A 21103-nucleotide genomic window follows, 5' to 3' on the forward strand; every position below is an offset into this window, starting at 1 on the left:
AAGAGGTCTCATGTGAGACCATGCAAAAGGAACATCTGATGCTGTAGTTTTCAGACCTAACACATATATAAAGCTACAGATAGGTTGCAAAATGAGCAAACTGACTGTGACTTTTATCCCTGAAAGGTGCATAGTTATTGAGTTTATAATGACTCCCACAAAAGAGACTCTTGATTAATGAGAAAAAGAACTCATAAATTATTTCTCCAACCATGTCTGCATAGAAAACAACAGTAGAATGTTGTTATGAAATACAGCTGAAGGAAGAAATGGAGCCTAAACCAATATGTTGTCCAGGTATAGAGCCACTGAACTACAGTACATGAGTATTTATTACAGACAAGAGAGTTCCTTGAACCTTCGTAAAAATTCTGGGAGCTATAGATAGACCAAACAAAAGAGCCACAAATTGAAAAAGTTTGTCCAGAATGGCAAATCTTAGAAGCTGGAAATGGTCTAGGAACAGGAAGGAAGGCATCCTTCAAATTAAATGTTGACATAATTTGACCCTGTTGAATAAGGGGTAGAATCGCCCAGATTGATACTATTTTGAAAAATTTGATTAAAGTCATTAAGTTCACAATTGGTCTGAAAATTCCCTCTTTCTTGAGAAAAATTAAAAAGAATGGAATACAATTCTTAGCTTTGTTCCAAAACTTAAACTACAGCTAATAAAATTTGGAAAGCATTTTGGAACGTGAGACAAAAGACACCTTCCTCGAAAAGGCTTTAATTTGAAACCTATCCAGAAATCCCAGGAAGCTTTGTTTAGAACCCAGAGATCTTGGACAAACTTTGATAGGTCTTCTAAAAAAAGGCGTAAACTGCCCCTGCTAGAAAATAATCTGGATTGGGGCCATACCTTTATGCTGATTTAGAAGAGGAAGAAGGCTCATAGAATGCTTGACCCTGTTCCAACTGGATTAAACCTCCAGGAAGATCTAGAAGATTCAGGTCATTGTAAGGAGGAAGATGATTTTTGGTCCCTAAATTGACAAAAGGAATGAAAAAAGACTATTTGTTCTATTTTTTCCCTTAGACTTCTTGTCCTGAGGAAGAAAAATTAATTTTCTGTCAGACACAGTGGAAATGATAACATATAAAAAGTCTTTGTACTAAAGGTGGAATTTGTCTGTTACATGTGTATGTCCCTGACTATGATTTATCTCAAAATTGGTGTACCTACTTATAGCCTGTGGGCCATGTGAGTGTAAGAAATATCTGTACTTACCTCAGTTGCACCAACTTTACCGTGTGCAGTGGCTGCAGGAAAGACTGCTTCCAGTAGAGAGCCAATCCAGTACTGTGTACGTCACAGCAGAGGATCTATGTAAGGAGTATATTGATGATCCAACAGGAGGAGGCTAGAGGACCGGTCCCTACAACACCTGTGGCAGGTTTGTGACTATTTCACTGAGAGTGATTAAAGGGACATTAAACACTTTGAGATGGTAATATAAAATGATAAATTGTATATATATATATATATATATATATATATATATATATATATATATATATATACTGTATATAATAAAGTCTGCAATATACTTTCATTATTTTGTTTTCCCCATTTCCGGTTATTCCATTCTGAAATTGTGAGCTTTAAAGTTCCTGTTAGAAATGGAAGTGCAGAACACTGTTATAATCCACACTGCCATTGGCTGCACACTCTAGGGACCTATCTATAACTGTCTAAATTGGCCTAAGCAGAGAAGGTAACCTAAGTTACAACATGGCAGCTCCAATTATTTTATAGACACTGAAACGTTACACTTATTTTGTCAATATTTAAACAGCGAATTAAACTTTAAAAAATACATCTAGATGTTATTCTCAGACTAATCTTTTCTTTTAATGCATCATTCTATCTAACATTTATTTATTGTTTAATGTCCCTTTAAGTCAATACACACTACTCCAATCTCCCCTCTGTCTCTCAGTAGCAGCTCTCTGAGGGAAAAATGGGCTTCAACTTGGTCTCAGGATTCATTTCAACGAAGAATCTGGAGCACCGCAATTCTTCACCTTTCTCTTAGGCAGGCAAATAAAAGACTAGTACAGGCATACCCCACATTTACGTACACAATGGGACCAGAGCATGTATGTAAAACGAAAATGTACTTAAAGTGAAGCAATACTTTTTTTTCACTTCTCAATGCTTGTACTTCATTATAATAGTCATTTATAGGCATAACTGATATAAATAATACATTTATAACTAAAATAAACACAATACTATAAGGTTAGGCCAAAAGAAAATATTTATTGCAAAATAAACAAAAAAATTTCTAAGCTTAGGGCAACAGAACATACAGTATTTACTGTACTGTATTGAAAAATAAAGACATTTTCTAAGCTTAGGGTCAGCTTAGGACAAGAGAACATAATTACTGTACTGTACAGTTTTGCAAAATAAACACAACATTTTCTAAGCTTAGGATCAGCTTAGGGTAAGAGAACATATTTACTGTACTGTACAGTATTTCAAAATAAACACAACATTTTCTAAGCTTAGGATCAGCTTAGGACAAGAGAACATATTTACTGTACTGTATTGCAAAATACTGTAAACACAACATTTTCTAAGCTTAGGATCAGCTATGAGCATTTATTCTAGTAAGGATGAAGTCATACTGGTATCTTCTGTTTCACAAGTCAACTCTTCAAAGGCGAGACGCTTTCTTGCTGGCGAATTGGGTGTACTACAAGTAGCAATAAGAGAAGGAGCAGGACTGGGTGGTGATGCCAGAGCTGGAAATGGACTGCCAGTTGATGATCTGGTATCCAAATGACTGTCTGTCGATGATGATGATCTGCGTGCTGATGGACTTTTAGAAAAGTAAGTCTCTATGGAGGTTTGAAGTGTAGCTTTCTTCTTTTCTCTGTAGATTTCTTTGTAACAGGAATAAGCCCCTGAAATGTTACCATTGACTGTGAAGCTTCTTTCAAAGTCCCTATCATGCTTTTCAAAAAGAGCCATGGCGCTATCAAGATGACGGAAAGCTTGAAAGAGAATTTTTGAAGTTAAGCCTTCAGGCTGTTCAATGTTCTCAACCCCATTTTGCACATCTTCTTCTTCTTCTCTCTCCTCTTCAAGTTCTAGAAGATCTTCATTGCTGAGGGGCTCAGTATGGGATGCAAGCAGTTCAGCAACATCTTCTGGCTCTACTTCCAGCTCTAACTGCCTTGCCATCTCTACAATATTTTCAGTAACATTAGCTACAGAATCATTAACGCCTTCAGAATCATCAGCTAACTGTGGGCATAATTTTTTCCAGGCCCTTTTCATTGTGGTATCCTTTATGTCATTCCAAGCATCTCTTACAGTTTTAATGCAATCCAAGATGTTGTAGCTTTTCCAGAATTTCGATAGGACTTCTTGCCCTGCACCTTCTTCTTTGTCTATTGCTGCAATACACTTACTGAATGTTCTTTTTAAGTAGTTTAACTTGAAGGCAGCTATGACACATTGATCCATGGGCTGCAGTAATGAAGTGGTATTTGGTGGTAGGAATTCCACTCTAATGTTAGGGTTGAGCTCTTCTAGTGTTCGAGGGTGTCCAGGAGCATTATCAACAAGCAGCAAAATCTTGAAAGGGATATTATTGTCTTTGCAATAAGCTTTCACCTCTGGAACAAAGCAGGTGTCAAACCAATCCTCAAAAAGGGCTGCAGTTACCCATGCTTTTTTATTTGCCCTCCAATGCACTGGAAGTCTAGTTTTAACATAGTTCTTCAAAGCTCTTGGATTTTGAAAACAGTAAATAAACAAAGGCTTTAGCTTTAAGGTACCAGAAGCATTGCCACCTAACAGAAGGGTTATTCTATCTTTAGCTGGCTTGTAGCCTGGCATTGATTTTTCCTGTCTTGCAATGAAGGTTCTTGCAGGCATCTTCTTCCAGAATAGACCAGTCTCATCCACATTAAAAATTTGATCCATGGAGTAGCCTCCATCTTCAATAATTTTTGCAAATTCACTTGGATAGCTTTCTGCAGCCTCAGTATTTGCAGCAGCTGCCTCTCCTTGTACTTTGATGTTATGTAGATTAGACCTCTTCTTAAACCTATCAAACCATCCACGGCTTGCAACAAATTCAGCATCCTTTGCTGCTTCACCTTTCTTAGCCTTCAGGTCATTGAATAAGCTTAAGGCTTTACTTTGTATAATTGCCTGGTTTACAGGAACATGGCGTGTTGTCTGATTTTCTATCCAAAGTATTAGGAGTCTCTCCATGTCTGCAACAATGCTATCCCTTTTTCGAATTGTTGTGGTGTTAACAGGTGTAGCACTTTTAACTTCTGCAACAATTTTTTCTCTGTTCTTCATGACTGTGTTAATTGTGGTCCTAGTGAAGCCTAGCTTTTGGCCTATTTCAGCTTGAATTACACCTTCATCATACAATCTAATAATTTTAAGCTTCATATCCAAGGTAATAGATTTACGGCATTTCTTTTTATCTGCCATTATCAGCTCTAGGTGCCAAGCGTGTTACAATCAGTACTGTACGTGTACTGTATACAGTATATGTTCCCCAAAGTTCTATGTACTGTACAAGCAGTGGTACAGTGCAGTATTATGGCAGGAATAAAATAGCAATTTGGGTGCAGGAATCTTCTATACACAGTGTGTGCCAAGCGTGTTACAATCAGTACTGTACGTGTACTGTATACAGTATATGTTCCCCAAAGTTCTATGTACAGTAGTGGTTTCAGTGCAGTACAGTATTATGGCAGGAATAAAATAGCAATTTGGGTGCAGGAATCTTCTATACACGATTCACTTTTTAACTTCACTTGCCAAGTGCGCAGCTTCTACACAGTGAGCGGAAACCCCACCTCTTCCTGGTGCGCAGCAACATCTTCCTGGCGCGCGGCAACCTCTTCCTGAACCATAGAGACTAACTGTTTCATGTGCGCAGGGGCGGGTTTGTCCGTTCTCGCGAGTGTCCGTAAAGAGAGGGTCCGTAATAGCTATGTACGTACTCGCGAGTGTCCGTAAAGTGAAGGTCCGTAAAGCGGGGTATGCCTGTATACCAGAGAGGTGGGAGGGATAAAGTGCTCTTATTGCTTTGGGTATCTTTTTACCTCCTCCTAGTGGCCAGAAGTTGAATCCCAGAGTGGCCAGAAGTTGAATCCCAGGAGTAATGGCTCATGGACTCTCACCACCTTATAAAATAAAAAAATATATTATTCCAATTAATAAAAAAGAAAAGTACAGAAACCAATGAAGAGGTGCTGACAGCTCTTTCTTTTTCCAAGCATTTGTATAATCACATTAAATCTATCCTCTAAATATTCCTGCTTCCTATTTATGTACCTCTTTTTGTTTTTAAATGCTTTATTTTATGCTATGTATCTATCCAAAAAAACATTCTGAATTTGCTAAACATTTTGCTATTACTATCGAAAACATGGCCCACAAGACTTCTTCATTTCCTGAAACGTTGCTCACATTTTTAAAAGTATTGAGTTATATTTACATTTAACCTTAGAATTGTGTCAGTTTAAATAGAAAATGGAGTTAAATTACACTTTATTTAACAAATATGCTTGAAAACAGACGTTACTAATAGGGGGTAATATATAAGCGACATAAATCCAGGGTTATGCAACCTCTGAACAAAAATTCAATCAGTTCCAATTCCCAATATTCCCCTATAGGTAATTAGACAAGTTAAAAAATAAGGCAATATAGAAAGCTAGTGAAGAATGGGATTGTCACTTCCATAATTCAAAAATTCATTGCCTATATTCTATAAACCCAAATATTAAAATTAAGGCTGGTGGACAGGTGTAGCGTGTCTAGTCAGACAATAGCATTAGAAAGAGAAGTTAGCAAAACGATAATCTCATATGCATAAGAGGTTTCAATCATACAGGCATAAGCAAATATGCACTAGCTATGCGCTCAAAGGCGTCCTCCTCTCTGCGTACTGCTCTGATTTAACAGAGTCAGCCGATTTCTAACTTTTTCCCCTATCAGATAGGTCTAATTCACATACATTATTATCAGTATTAGAAAACTTAGCAACTATTCAGTGGAGATGTTATGCTGAGTGTTAACTAACAGCTAGTATTGCACTAGGTTAAATGCAAGTAATTTCATTTAGTCATAAGTCAGAGAATCAGAAGTTACTATGTAACCAAACATATAGCGTAGTAGCGTTTTATGTATAGAGTTAGACAAACTTGTTAACCTTACATTGAGTGCTAATTAATGGTAGTGTAACAGCATAACAGCAAAACCCCCCTGTATATAACCCGATATAGGCTAAGTAAGGCGGTATTAAATATAACAAACCGCTAAATTAGTATGTGAGCATTGTGACCGGTCTGGTTAGACCACGCTAGCTACAACACTGTCCACGCCCACCGACGCGTTTCCGTCACTGAACGTGACTTCGTCAGGGCATAGGGCCAGCCCAGCATTAGATGCGGTGAAATATACTGATCCGTCGTCATGGCAACGTATGTAAATCATTACACAGTAAACACGGAGGTGTAAACTCCGCTATGGCCTCATTTGAATACATTAGATATATTAAGTATATTTTAAACCTTTAAAGTATTGATTAGTACCAAAACTATTGGGACAAGAAGGGAGCTTAATAGTTGTAAATTAAAGCGCTCATATAACTAGATATATTGTATATTAGATCCGTTTTATTGCTAAAATAATGAAAAAACAAGTTAAATCTTTCTGGGAAATTTTCAGTTTAGAAAACTATGTTAAGAATAAATTAATCCCTAGAGGTCTAAGGATTCAGCTAGCACCTGCTTTTCACATCTCTGATGAGACCTTTGTGCTTAGGTGGCATGAAATCTTGACCCAATGTTCTCTAGATCTAATGAAATTGACATTAGAGTTTGAAAGAAAACAATATGATGAACTAACCAAACTAATTGATGAAGCCAAAATACAAACAAACAAATTTACTACGCATAAAGACTTTGAAACTTTAGACATAAAACTTAAGTTCCATATAGACAAGCTCAAGGAAGAATTGAGTGAAACAAAAAATAGGAAACTGCAAAGAGATTGGTCTGACCATCAAAAAGGGAATATCTATAAAGTTAATCAGAGACGTAGTAATTTTAGAAAAACACAAGAATCTAGAGTCACGAACAAAAATGACACCTCAGATAATTCCACTACTGATTCAGAACCCTCTGATGAGGAATTAACACAAACACCCACAACCAGTGCTGCCTTAATAGAACCATCCATTACACGAATTTTTTTAGAGAAAGATCTGTTCCCCCCAAAGAAACAGTAAAAACAAGGCAAAAAAACAAAGCAAAAGCCACCGGCAAACAGAAGTAGTTATGGATAATTTACAGATTATTAATCTGACTGAAACTCATTTAGAAAAAGAACATCACACACTACTATCTAAAGCAGTGATTTTTAACCTTTTTTTTGCCGTGGCACACTTTTTTACATTAAAAAATCCTGTGGCACACTACCATCCCAAAATTTTAAAAAAATCACACATTGTAGCCTAATACAGCATATATATATATATATACACATACACACAAACACACACATACTGTATGCAGTGTGCTGTTATGCCATGCCTCCTACAAACTACCCCTGCACTGGGAGTAAAAAACAAGCAAAGTTTAAAAAATATGTCACACTGTTGTCAGTCTGCCGTGGCACACCTGAGGATCTCTCACGGCACACTAGTGTGCCACGGCACACTGGTTGAAAAACACTGATCTAAAGGACTAACCTTTGTACCCACTCCACATCATGATACATTTAATTGGATCAAGGACATACATCTGTTCGCTAGAAAACTTGCACTACATAAATTTCACAAAAATGCTAACACAAATTCCCTGATTGATATGGGAGTAGAACAAGAGGACCATGAAATGGTTAATCTAATGATATCATTACTGAATGAAAATGTAGAGACTCCAGAAACAAGGAAAGCAAGTATAGTGAAACCTAAAAGTAATTTTATGCCAGCAATATCCAAATACCCTTCTATTGACAAATTTGTCTCCCTGGTCACAACAGAAATAGAGGAGATAAATAAAAAAAGCAAAGTGCAAAAAAACTTGAGTTATAAAGAACAAAAAGCCCTTCAGAAATTACAAAACAATAAGGAGATTACAATAATAAATGCAGATAAGGGAGGTAATATGGTCCTTATGAGCAATTCTCAATATGAAGAAATTTGTACCGATATTCTGAGCAATACTGATAATTACAAGGTCCTTACTCGTGATCCAACTGATGCCTTCCAACGAGAATTAAGATCCCTCCTGGATAGGGGTCTACAAGAAAGGGTAATCACTAAAGCAGAACATCAGTTTATGTTTAATAAGTTTCCAAGAATAGCTACTTTCTATAGCCTTCCTAAGGTTCATAAGGATATGACAAAACCACCCGGGAGACCTATAGTCTCTGGAAATGGCTGTATCACTGAAAATGCAAGCATTTTTTTAGATAAAAAACTGAGACATTTTGTACACACCCTTACATCTTACATACAAGACACTAAAGATGTCTTGAAATGCCTGGCTGATGTTATAGTCAGTGATAATACTATGTTGGCTAGCATAGACGTTGAAAGTCTATACTCTAACATATCCCACAACCTGGGCTTGGAGGCAGTTACTTTCTTCCTGAGAACAGTTAACCCAACCAGAAATGATGAAGATGAATTCATCATTGATCTATTAGATTATGTACTAAGACATAACTATTTTCTATTCAACAAAAATATCTACTTACAGAAAAGGGGCACAGCAATGGGCACTTGCTGTGCTCCAACATATGCCAATATGTTCCTGGGGTGGATTGAGAACAAGAGTATTCTCAATGAAGACGTTAACCCATATATGCATTATATGGATCTATATATTAGATATATAGATGACGTTTTAATTCTATGGACGGGCACTAAAAATGACTTTGAAAAATTCATGTTGTGGCTGAATAACAACAAAGATGGTATGAGGTATACTTCAACTATAGATTCAAACAAAATTTCTTTCTTAGATCTAGAGATCAGAAAAGAGACGGATGGCACACTAAATACAAAACTGTATAGAAAAGAGACAGCTACCAACAGTCTCCTCAAATGGGAGAGTTATCACCCTAAGAAATTGAAAATGGGCATTCCGTTTGGTCAGTACTTAAGAGCCAGACGAAACTGCAGCACAGAACTTGATTTTGAAACAGAAGCGAGGGAATTACAAAGAAGGTTTAAAGAAAGAGGGTACCCAGGTAGATGCCTTAAAAAGGCATATCAAAGAGCTAAATTACTGGATAGAAATACACTATTGCAAACCAGTAAGCAAATTAATGCACAAGAAACAAACGAACAGCAGCCCATAAGAATTATTGGTATATATGATGACAAAAATGTCTGCATAAAGAATATCATCCAAAGACATTGGCATGTTATTCAAGAAGACGAAGACCTAAAGGAAGTAATTTCTGAAAAACCTAACATTACCTATAGAAGATCAAAAAACCTTAAAGACATACTTATGGAGAGTCATTACTCTAAAGACTTACCTAGAACTTGGTTGCGAGAAACCAAAGGCTTCCACAAGTGTGGAAGATGTCAAGCCTGTAAGAACATGGCCCCTACTAAAACCTTCATACACCCCAACACAGAAAAACAGTATGAAATTAAAGATTTTCTAAACTGTAGATCTAAGCAAGTTATATATATCGCTATGTGCAAATGCCCAAAAATCTATGTGGGTGAGACCTCGAGAGAGCTAAGAACCAGAGTGCTAGAACATATAGGCGATATCAAATGGAATAGAAATGTTCCTGTAGCACAACACATGAATAATGAACATCAGGGACATAAATATGAAATCTATTTCTGTGCAATTGAACAAGTAAAATTGAAAGGGAGGAGGGGCGATATTACTAAAATGTTATTACAAAAAGAATGTAGATGGATTCATGAATTACAATCCACCTCACCTAAGGGACTGAATGAAGCAATATCATATAAATGTTTCTTATAGTCTACGGATCATGATATACATTTTGTCTTGCATGACTATTATTTATAAACCGTTCCCTTCTGACCATTGAAACTAAATATGTATGCACTACTGTAAAATAATATCTTTGAAATGGCATATAAATGAGTTGAAACCTTTTGAAATAATTTAAATATTACGATTAGTTTGCATAAACTAATACTTCACTGTGTATAACAATGAGGAGAAATTGTCTCTTCTCCCTAATAAGCATTTGCCTTTCTAATGAGTAAATAATTAATTTTGAACGATCATTTAGGTAGATCACTAGGGACATTTTTCAAGATCCTTCGAGTAGTCTTATAAGTATATCATTTCATTGCTTAAATTTAAATTAATTTAGTAATTACTAGCAATCCTTTGAAGAAATTACTGTTCAAGATATGTTCTGTAATTTATCAATACACCTATACCTCTAGTTACTGAGGGAATCTTGTGTCTTTTACCAACGGATCTAATATACAATATATCTAGTTATATGAGCGCTTTAATTTACAACTATTAAGCTCCCTTCTTGTCCCAATAGTTTTGGTACTAATCAATACTTTAAAGGTTTAAAATATACTTAATATATCTAATGTATTCAAATGAGGCCATAGCGGAGTTTACACCTCCGTGTTTACTGTGTAATGATTTACATACGTTGGCATGACGACGGATCAGTATATTTCACCGCATCTAATGCTGGGCTGGCCCTATGCCCTGACGAAGTCACGTTCAGTGACGGAAACGCGTCGGTGGGCGTGGACAGTGTTGTAGCTAGCGTGGTCTAACCAGACCGGTCACAATGCTCACATACTAATTTAGCGGTTTGTTATATTTAATACCGCCTTACTTAGCCTATATCGGGTTATATACAGGGGGGTTTTGCTGTTATGCTGTTACGCTACCATTAATTAGCACTCAATGTAAGGTTAACAAGTTTGTCTAACTCTATACATAAAACGCTACTACGCTATATGTTTGGTTACATAGTAACTTCTGATTCTCTGACTTATGACTAAATGAAATTACTTGCATTTAACCTAGTGCAATACTAGCTGTTAGTTAACACTCAGCATAACATCTCCACTGAATAGTTGCTAAGTTTTCTAATACTGATAATAATGTATGTGAATTAGACCTATCTGATAGGGGAAAAAGTTAGAAATCGGCTGACTCTGTTAAATCAGAGCAGTACGCAGAGAGGAGGACGCCTTTGAGCGCATAGCTAGTGCATATTTGCTTATGCCTGTATGATTGAAACCTCTTGTGCATATGAGATTATCTTTTTGCTAACTTCTCTTTCTAATGCTATTGTCTGACTAGACACGCTACACCTGTCCACCAGCCTTAATTTTAATATTTGGGTTTATAGAATATAGGCAATGAATTTTTGAATTATGGAAGTGACAATCCCATTCTTCACTAGCTTTCTATATTGCCTTATTTTTTAACTTGTCTAATTACCTATAAGGGAATATTGGGAATTGGAACTGATTGAATTTTTGTTCAGAGGTTGCATAACCCTGGATTTATTTCCCTTATATATTACCCCCTATGAGTAACGTCTGTTTTCAAGCATATTTGTTAAATAAAGTGTAATTTAACTCCATTTTCTATTTGACTTATTCAGTGTATAATTCTACACTTGACTTCAATGTCATAAATCCCCTTTTGATTCCCTAACCTTACTAATTGTGTCAGTTTACCATTAACACAGGCAAACCATATCCTGTTAATGAGGCTAATGCACGTGCTGTAGGAACCATAAGACCCAAGGCTATACAGTTTTAAAAATATAGACCCCACTTCCTATTATTTGTTTGTTGTCCTGTGAAACCCGAAAATATAATGTCTGGTGGTCTGGTCTAATTTAGGAAGATCTGGCTTAGGTAAAAAATAGTTTTGTGTAATTGTGTACTGGGGTATACACATCTAATTGGGGGGATTCTGTGAATTCTGTTATGGTTGGAGAAGGAAACTTTGGATGTGTACAACAGATCTAGATGACGCATTATCCCTTCTGTATATATTTACCTCAGATCTTGTAGTTATTGCTGTGTTAAATCAACCCTGATTTATAGGGGAAGCTGCCAGGAGACAATATGCTCGCTTTACCACAATTCCCATGTATACACTCTTTATTTAATTTCCTCTTTTAAGCAATATTTAACAGGAGTGCTCTATTAATTCATCTCTTTGGCATTCTGGATTGTTTCAACTGGGCTTGTGTTTTTCATGCCCTATGAGTTAATCTTGCTGTTTCTCTTTTAATTTTGATTTTTTTTAGCAGGACCTCAATCAGGGAGGTTCTTCTTTTTTGAATGAGACAGGACTGTGATAAAGCATCAGATATGTGAATGGGCAATAGTAATGCAAACATTCCATACATACATTAGAGCATTACTTTTTTGTATAACTGACCCTAGAACCTTTATTTAAATAGGTATTTCTATATATATATCCAATGTAAGGTACACCACAATGTAATAATAAAGTGGTGACTTTTGATTGACAAACCAGGTGCGAGGTGATTATTTTTGGATTATATATATATATATATATATATATATATCCTCTGATGAAGAAGGCTAGTACTATCGTATAAGCCTTTGAAACGCGTCAGAAAACTTCATTTTCTGGGTCAGATCTATGCCTCAGGGTTGCACTCTAAACCCCACATACGAACTGTGTGATATATAAATATTTGCTCTACGGAGTTTACGCTATTGGAACTGTTGTAACCATTTAAACAAATGTCATTGATACCTCATATACAGTGGGGCAAAAAAAGTATTTAGTCAGCCACCAATTGTGCAAGTTCTCCCACTTAAGAAGATGAGAGAGGCCTGTAATTTTCATCAGAGGTATACCTCAACTATGAGAGACAAAATGTGGAAACAAATCCAGACAATCACATTGTCTGATTTGGAAAGAATTTATTTGCATATTATGGTGGAAAATAAGTATTTGGTCACCTACAAACAAGCAAGATTTCTGGCTCTTGCAGACCTGTATCTTCTTCTTTAAGAGGCTCCTCTGTCCTCCAATCATTACCTGTATTAATGGCACCTGTTTGAACTTGTTATCAGTATAAAAGACACCTGTCCACAACCTCAAACAGTCACACTCCAAACTCCACTATGGTGAAGACCAAAGAGCTGTTGAAGGACACCAGAAACAAAATTGTAGACCTGCACCAGGCTGGGAAGACTGAATCTGCAATAGGCAAGCAGCTTGGTGTGAAGAAATCAACTGTGGGAGCAATAATTAGAAAATGGAAGATATACAAAACCACTGATAATCTCCCTCGATCTGGGGCTCCATGCAAGATCTCACCCCGTGGGGTCAAAATGATCACAAGAATGGTGAGCAAACATCCCAGAACCACACGGGGCCAGGGGGACCTAGTGAATGACCTGCAGACAGCTGTGACCAATGTAACAAAGGCTACCATCAGTAACACACTACACCGCCAGGGACTCAGATCCTGCAGTGCCAGACGTGTCCCTCTGCTTAAGCCAGTACATGTCCGGGCCCGTCTGAAGTATGCTAGAGAGCATTTGGATGATCCAGAAGCGGATTGGGAGAATGTCATATGGTCAGATGAAACCAAAGTAGAACTGTTTGGTAGAAACACAACTCGCCGTGTTTGGAGGAGAGAGAATGCTGAGTTGCAACCAAAGAACACCATACCTACTGTGAAGTATGGGGTGGCAACATTATGCTTTGGGGCTGTTTCTATGCAAAGGGAACAGGACGACTGATCCGTGTACATGAAAGAATGAATGGGGCCATGTATCGTGAGATTTTGAGAGCAAACCTCCTTCCATCAGCAAGGGCATTGAAGATGAAACGTGGCTGGGTCTTTCAGCATGACAATGATCCCAAACACACCACCCGGGCAACAAAGGAGTGGCTTCGTAAGAAGCATTTCAATGTCCTGGAGTGGCCTAGCCAGTCTCCAGATCTCAACCCCATAGAAAACCTTTGGAGGGAGTTGATAGCCCCAAAACATCACTGCTCTAGAGGAGATCTGCATGCAGGAATGGGCCAACATACCAGCAACAGTGTGTGACAACCTTGTGAAGACTTACAGAAAACGTTTGACCTCTGTCATTGCCAACAAAGGATATATAACAAAGTATTGAGATGAACTTTTGATATTGACCAAATACTTATTTTCCACCATAATATGGAAATAAATTCTTTCCAAATCAGACAATGTGATTGTCTGGATTTGTTTCCACATTTTGTCTCTTATAGTTGAGGTATACCTATGATGAACATTACAGTCCTCTCTCATCTTCTTAAGTGGGAGAACTTGGACAATTGGTGGCTGACTAAATACTTTTTTGCCCCACTGTATGGATTGAGGTTTGAAAATGTAAGCAAGCTTTTACCTAGTGTGTGTTTTTTTACTAATAAATGCTAAGTGTGTTTTATGAAAAACAATATTGCACTATTTTGCTCTTTTCTTTGTCTTTAACATCCTGTAACTGGATGAGATTACAACAAGCGTGAAAAGGGAGAGGAGGAAGAAAAGTTTTTGGAGCCAAGAGTCGTTCTAAAAGCGGATAACAGGCTAATTGGAGATCTTTCTACCTAACAACTTGTGCAGCACTTACCTCATTCTGATTGAGGTATTTTATAGTAAGTAGGAAGTTCACCTATTTATCACGGGTGTTTGGGCACATCAACTAGCAACTTAATTGGACTTAAAGTTTCTACACTTTAAATTATTGTGAACTGCTGGTTGTTCTTTATCTTTGGGCACAACAACTAGCAACTAAATTGGACTTAAAGTTTCTACACTTGAAATTAATGAGAACTGCTGGGTGTTCTTTATCTTTCTTTCTGGGTGTTACTTTCTCTATATAACCAGCCTGACCACCTTGAACTAATTACATTATTGGGATTGCAATATATGCATGTTCATTTCACAATTAATTTGATATTCTTTATTACTAATTGATTTTTTTGAGTTTTTAAAATATTTTTTGGATGTACACACATTCTATTTTTTACATTTAAATTTTATATATTTAAATTACTTGGGATCTATATTGATTACTCTAATATTTGGAGATTAGGGCTAGCCTAGTTTTGCGCCTGGAAACCAATCTTTTTAACTATTTGTATTACTATAGACATTATGCCTTGAGTGATGGGGACCCTTTTGGTGTTTTGTCAGGTTTTCTTGGGCAGAATAACGTGACGACCCTATCCCCATAAATTGATCCATAAGGATCTACATATACTCCACCAAGCACTGTATTTTGTTTCTCTTTCTATTTATTTTATATATATATATATATATATAAAATTAAAAAATAAATAAAATTAAAAAATTCTATGTGAAGAACACAGGAATTTAAAGTTGTTCTAACTCACCTTTGGCTTTAGCGCAGTTGATGGGTTAGCATGCGAGAGATAACAAGATTTTTTTCAGCTTGCCCCGTAGAGGTCTATAGGGAGAAGGAGATAGTGTGGTTGCTATATCCGACATTCTGAAGTTAGCGTTCCTTGTAATATGTGTGCTAATGCAGCCTCGCTGATTTTTTACTTTAAGCACAATTACCGCACAAGCAAATAAAAAGTAAAAATAGTGCGCCACTTATAATCTGGCCCATTGTGGGGGATAAACACAGTTACCAAGGGAGATAAAAAAATTAATGATTTTTTTAGGAAAAAATAATAATTGATGGAATAATCTTTCAGCCTAATGTTTCCCAGGTGACAAATGACTCTCTGGGTAGGAAGACATAAATAGCATAAGTGCATCTCTACCCAAAGCTTTCACATTGTTTGTGATATCATTTACCACGATAAAGACAGATAATCCAAACAGTCCCTTTAATGAACCCTGTAATGATTATCCGATAATCAGGACACTTTCTTATCCAAGAGTAATAGGCAAACTATTATTCGTAGGTAATAAATCCACCAAATACCAGTGTATCTTTAAAGTGGTTAAAGAAGTTAGATTCAGGGATAATGTCTCTGCCTAACTAGGCTCCCTTATTCAGAACCCAGATAGTCCAGGACAGTACACCGTTCATCAGTGCATAAGTGCATAAAATAACTCCGACCGGCACCTTACTTGGGTGCTTAAATCAGTCTTTTTCGCTCTTAGCAAATAGCAAATAGTAGTAATAGTAATAATGATGTCGGTGTGTGTAACAAAGTTATGATAGAAACTTTAATGCCTTACCAGGCTGTTTCCGTTGTTCTCCCAGGAGGAAGTGTTTGTTCATTCCTTGAGCACTCGCTCCTGACCAGCGTCTCACCCTCTGTGACCGACCGCCACCGGAGCCCTCGTCCGTCTACTGTGCGCAGAGAGGCGTGTCGGCTATAGTGATGACGTCATTGGTCTCCGCTGTGGTTCTCTGGGGAATCCTCGTTGTTTCGCTTGCACACACCTGGCGTATGGGTTGCTTGACAAGGTTCAAGCGCAGACGGACTACAACTGGCTATTACTGGCAATAGCTGAAAACTTCAAAGAAAGGATTGCCGGGAGTCCGTGTAACTTTTCCATAAAAATTTACTTTTATTTTAGCATATTAAAAATTCGTGGGATAGGCATATCCCAGTGCCTCACAAACAGGCTGACGTGTTTCGGTAAACACTGTACTCATAGCCATAAAAAATACATGTACTTTGGCAACTTAAAAATGAAATCCTTGATTGGTTGAAGGTAAAGAGGCACACCTGAGCAATCTGACTTAACCCTTTAGGGGCTGTATCAATCACCATAAGAATTTGCAATAAAAAAAAAGACATATATAAACCAGCATAGTTATATCTATTGATTATACACATGATTACTGTCTTATTTACATCAGAAAGAAAAACAATGATATTAGTAACAATCTTGATGTTAGTTGGTACCTGAACAGAAACAAATTATTTAAAGTAAATAGGTGCTATGAACTGTTATAAATAATTCTAGATCCATTATTTTAACTATGACATGAATATCTATGGACCTTAGATGTGTGTTTGTGTGTCTGAATGATATAATTATACACCAAATAGAGCTACGATCAAAAATTAACACAAATAGTTAATAAAATCGTACTTTGAATGTAACCCCTTTGGAAGCTTGGTTTGTAGCTTAAAAATCCAGAACATCTCTTGGTGTGATAAAATCTGAAATTTATCACTCTTTTTGATCCATTAATGGTTTCAATTACCAACCATTTGAGGGTATCACTTTTACCCTCATGTTTGGTGACAAAATGCTGAACTAGTGGAGTACCACTTATGCCAACATTAATGGTAGAGAGGTGCTCTCGGGTACAAGATTGCATATCCCTTGTCGTGAGACCCACGTATTGCAGTCCACACTGGGTACACCACAATAAATAGACAGCATACGTGGATCTACAGTTTAGGCACAACCTCACTTCAAAAATTTCTCCTGTGGCAAAGGAGCTGAAGGTGTTAGATACTTGTACATGCTCACAAGCCTTACAGTGGCGATACCCACATCTAAATGTACCCTTTATTGTCAGCCAAGACCACTGTGTGGCAGCTATTGGTTTACTTAATTGGGATGGTGAGACCATATTGCCTATGGTCATATTCCTACGATAGAAAAATCTGCAACCATCCCTCACCAAGTCTACCAGACAGTCGTCTGCTGCTAGAAGACCATAGTGTTTACGGACTATTCTGCAGATGTCATTATATTGTGCAGAATAGTCTGTCACAAAGGTCACTCCCTTGGAGATTTTTTTGTTAAATATTTTCTCCTGCAATAGTGCTCGTCTGTCAATACTACCAACCTCATTTCGGGCTCTATGTATGACCCTATTGCTGTACCCTCGTTCTTTTAGCTTTTGTGTTAGGATATTAGCATGTTTCATATAGTTATTGGGCGTAGTACAATGAATTGGCCCTTAGCAATGGAATATGGCACATGCCCTGGGTGGCATCTGCTAGCATGTAGCAAACTGTTCCCAGATATGGGTTTTCTATATACTTGGGAAATGATAGAACTAGAGGGTTCCCCTCTAAGATGCAAATCCAGATAGTGAATGTTTTCCTCATCAAAGGCATGGGTAAATCTCAAGCCAACTTCATTAGCATTGATCCAGGTCACAAAGTTTGATTCATCTTCTCCACTTCTTGCCCAAATAAAGATCAGATCATCTATGTACCGATGGTACAGTCTGATAAGCTGTCTGTATGGGTTCTCACCTGCATAGACATGGGACAGCTCCCACCAACCCATGAATAGCTTGGCATATGTGGGCGCAAATTTTGCGCCCATCACTGTCCCACGCCTCTGCAGGTAGAAAGACCCCTCAAAATAAAAATAATTGTGTGTGAGCAGGAAGTGGGTAACCTGGAGTACAAAAGTTTGAAATGGCTGACCAAAATCATTGTGATGAGTAAGAAAATATTCTATGGCCTCCATACCTGTCAGGGTGCCAGGAATCAGACTGAGACAAGTAGTGCAAAAATAATCACACCTTTATAAATAGCAAAAAATAATAAAAAGTCCACAAGACAAATAACAAGCCAGGAATCAAAACCAGAGCTGGAAGTCAGGAGTCAGGAGCCAAAGCGAGTAGTCAGACGAGCCGGAATCAGGAACAAGGAGAACAGCAGAGTCGGGAACAAGCCAGGGAACAGGAACCAGGAGGGACGTCAGACAGCCAGGTAATACACAGGAGCTCTCACAAACAGGTCTGAGACAACGCAAGGGCAAAGCATACTGAACAGAGGCCCTTTAAATAATAAGTGATGACATCACAATTCTGAGACTGCATCCTGTCTCACACTGATGATGTACACCAGTCTGGTCATAAAAGGAAGTGCAGGAAATGAGCAGCATCACACAGTATGCACCAGAGTCAGCCAGAGAGGTGAGTAAAATGGCTGCCAGCAGCACATGGCAATCAAAGCAGGGAAAAAACCCTGACAGTACCCTCCCCTAAACGACCCCTCCCCCACAGGAGGACAAAAGGCTTATAGGGGAAACGGGCATGAAAGGCATGGAGGAGGGCGGGAGCATGAACATCAGAGGAGGGAACTCATGAACGCTCCTCCGGACCATAGCCCCTCCAGTGAACCAAATACTGTACGCAGCCCCTGGACATACGAGAGCCAATAATGCTGCTGACCTCATACTCCTCATGGTTGTCAACATAGATAGGATGGGGACGAGGCAGCACAGTGGTAAACCTATTACAAACCAATGGTTTCAAGAGGGAGACATGAAAAACATTGGAGATGCGCATTGCAAGAGGAAGGTCAAGAGCGTAGGTCACAGGATTGACCCGTCGGAGTATTCGAAAAGGACCAACATAACGGGGAGCCAATTTATTGGAAGGCACACGAAGGTTCAAGTTGCGGGAGCAAAGCCAAACTCTCTCACCAACCTGGTAGGAAGGTGCGGGCAGACGCCTACGATCAGCCTGGAACTTTTGGCGCTGCATAGAATGATAAAGGCAATCCTGAATCTGCACCCACGTGGAACGGAGTTGCCGGAGATGCTCCTCCAAAGCTGGAATACCCTGAGACATGAATGAATTGGGCAACAAGGATGGTTGAAACCCATAATTCGCCATACACGGGGATAACTTGGAGGAAGCATTAATAGCACTATTACAAGCAAACTCTGCCCAAGGTAACAGTTCAGACCAATTATTGTAGTGATCTGAGACATAGCAATAGAGGAACTGTTCCAGAGCTTGATTAGACCGTTCCGCAGCCCCATTGGATTGAGGGTGATATGCTGAGGAGAAGGAAAGCTGGATCCAAATTTGATCACAAAAGGAATGCCAAAATCTGGAGACAAACTGGCTACCCCGGTCCGACACTATCTCCTTGGGTAACCCATGTAAACGGAAGACCTCCCGGGCAAAAAATTGAAGCAAGCTTCTGAGCGGTAGGCAACTTCTTCAAGGGAATGCAATGTGACATTTTAGAAAAACGGTCAACCACCATAAGGATAACAGTATTGCCATTGGAAACAGGGAGCTCTACAATGAAGTCCATGGAAAGATGTGTCCAAGGACACTCACCATTAGCAATAGGTTGAAGAAGACCCACAGGAAGACATCGAGGAGTCTTATTCTGTGCACAAACTGAGCAGGAGGCAACATACGCAGCAACATCAGGACGAAGACCTGGCCACCAGAATTGTTGAGTGACAGACCAAATCATTTGGTTCTTGTCTGGGTGACCTGCGGCTTTAGGATAGTGGTAAGTGTGCAAAAGTTTAGTTCGAAGACTCTTAGGAACAATACACTTACCACAAGGTTTCTCAGGAGGTGCATTGGTTTGTGCAGCCAGGAATCTCCTCCCCCAAGGGAGAAGTCAAATTAGTACATATGGTAGCCAAAATATGGTCAGGAGGTATAACTGGAGTAGGTACAGACTCCTCCTTGGACAGAGGCGAAAATTGTAGAGAGAGGGGATCAGCCCTAACATTCTTACTACCAGGCAGGTAGGAGACCACATATTAAACCGAGACAAAAATAGCGCCATCTGGCCTGTTGGGGCGACAAACGTTTTGCTTCAGATAGATAAGTTAAATTTTTGTTGTCAGTAAGAATGAGCACTAGCACGCTAGTACCCTCGAGAACATGCCTCCATTCCCTGAGTGCCAAAATTATGGCCAATAATTCCCTGTCGCAAATTTCATAATTGCACTCCGCTGGAGACAATTTCTTAGAGAAGAAACCACACAGATGCAAGGAACTGCCATGCATAGGACGTTGAGACAAGAGGTTACCTACTCCAGTCTCAGACGCATCAACCTCAAAAACAAAAGGCAGGTCAGGGTTAGGATGAGCCAAAACTGGAGCGGCAGCAAAGGCAGTCTTAAGACTATCAAAGGCCTTAATGGCAATAGGTGACCAATGGAGTGGATCATTCTCTTTACGGGTCATGTCTGTGATAGGTTTGACCAAGGAAGAAAAGTTTTTAATAAACATTCTATAGTAATTGGCGAGCCCCAAAAAACGTTGAATAGACCGAAGACCAACTGGGCGAGGAAGACTAACTGGGCGAGGCCACTGCAGAACTGCAGATAACTTGTCAGGATCCATGGAGAACCCTGCAATAGAGATAAGAT

At 38.5% G+C, this 21103-nt stretch overlaps 1 protein-coding gene across 1 annotated transcript; it reads right to left on the minus strand.

The window, feature by feature from the left end:
* Positions 1 to 864: 864 nt before the first annotated feature.
* On the minus strand, positions 865 to 4468 carry LOC128665109 (tigger transposable element-derived protein 1-like). Its single transcript, XM_053719858.1, has 4 exons — positions 3683 to 4468; positions 3186 to 3592; positions 2638 to 2987; positions 865 to 986 (listed from the first exon to the last, which is right to left on the minus strand). Exons 1-4 carry the CDS (start codon positions 4466 to 4468, stop codon positions 865 to 867), a joined length of 1665 nt encoding a protein of 554 aa, XP_053575833.1.
* Positions 4469 to 21103: the final 16635 nt, after the last annotated feature.

This window comes from Bombina bombina, chromosome 1, assembly GCF_027579735.1.
Source record: "Bombina bombina isolate aBomBom1 chromosome 1, aBomBom1.pri, whole genome shotgun sequence".
NCBI classification, from domain to species: domain Eukaryota; kingdom Metazoa; phylum Chordata; class Amphibia; order Anura; family Bombinatoridae; genus Bombina; species Bombina bombina.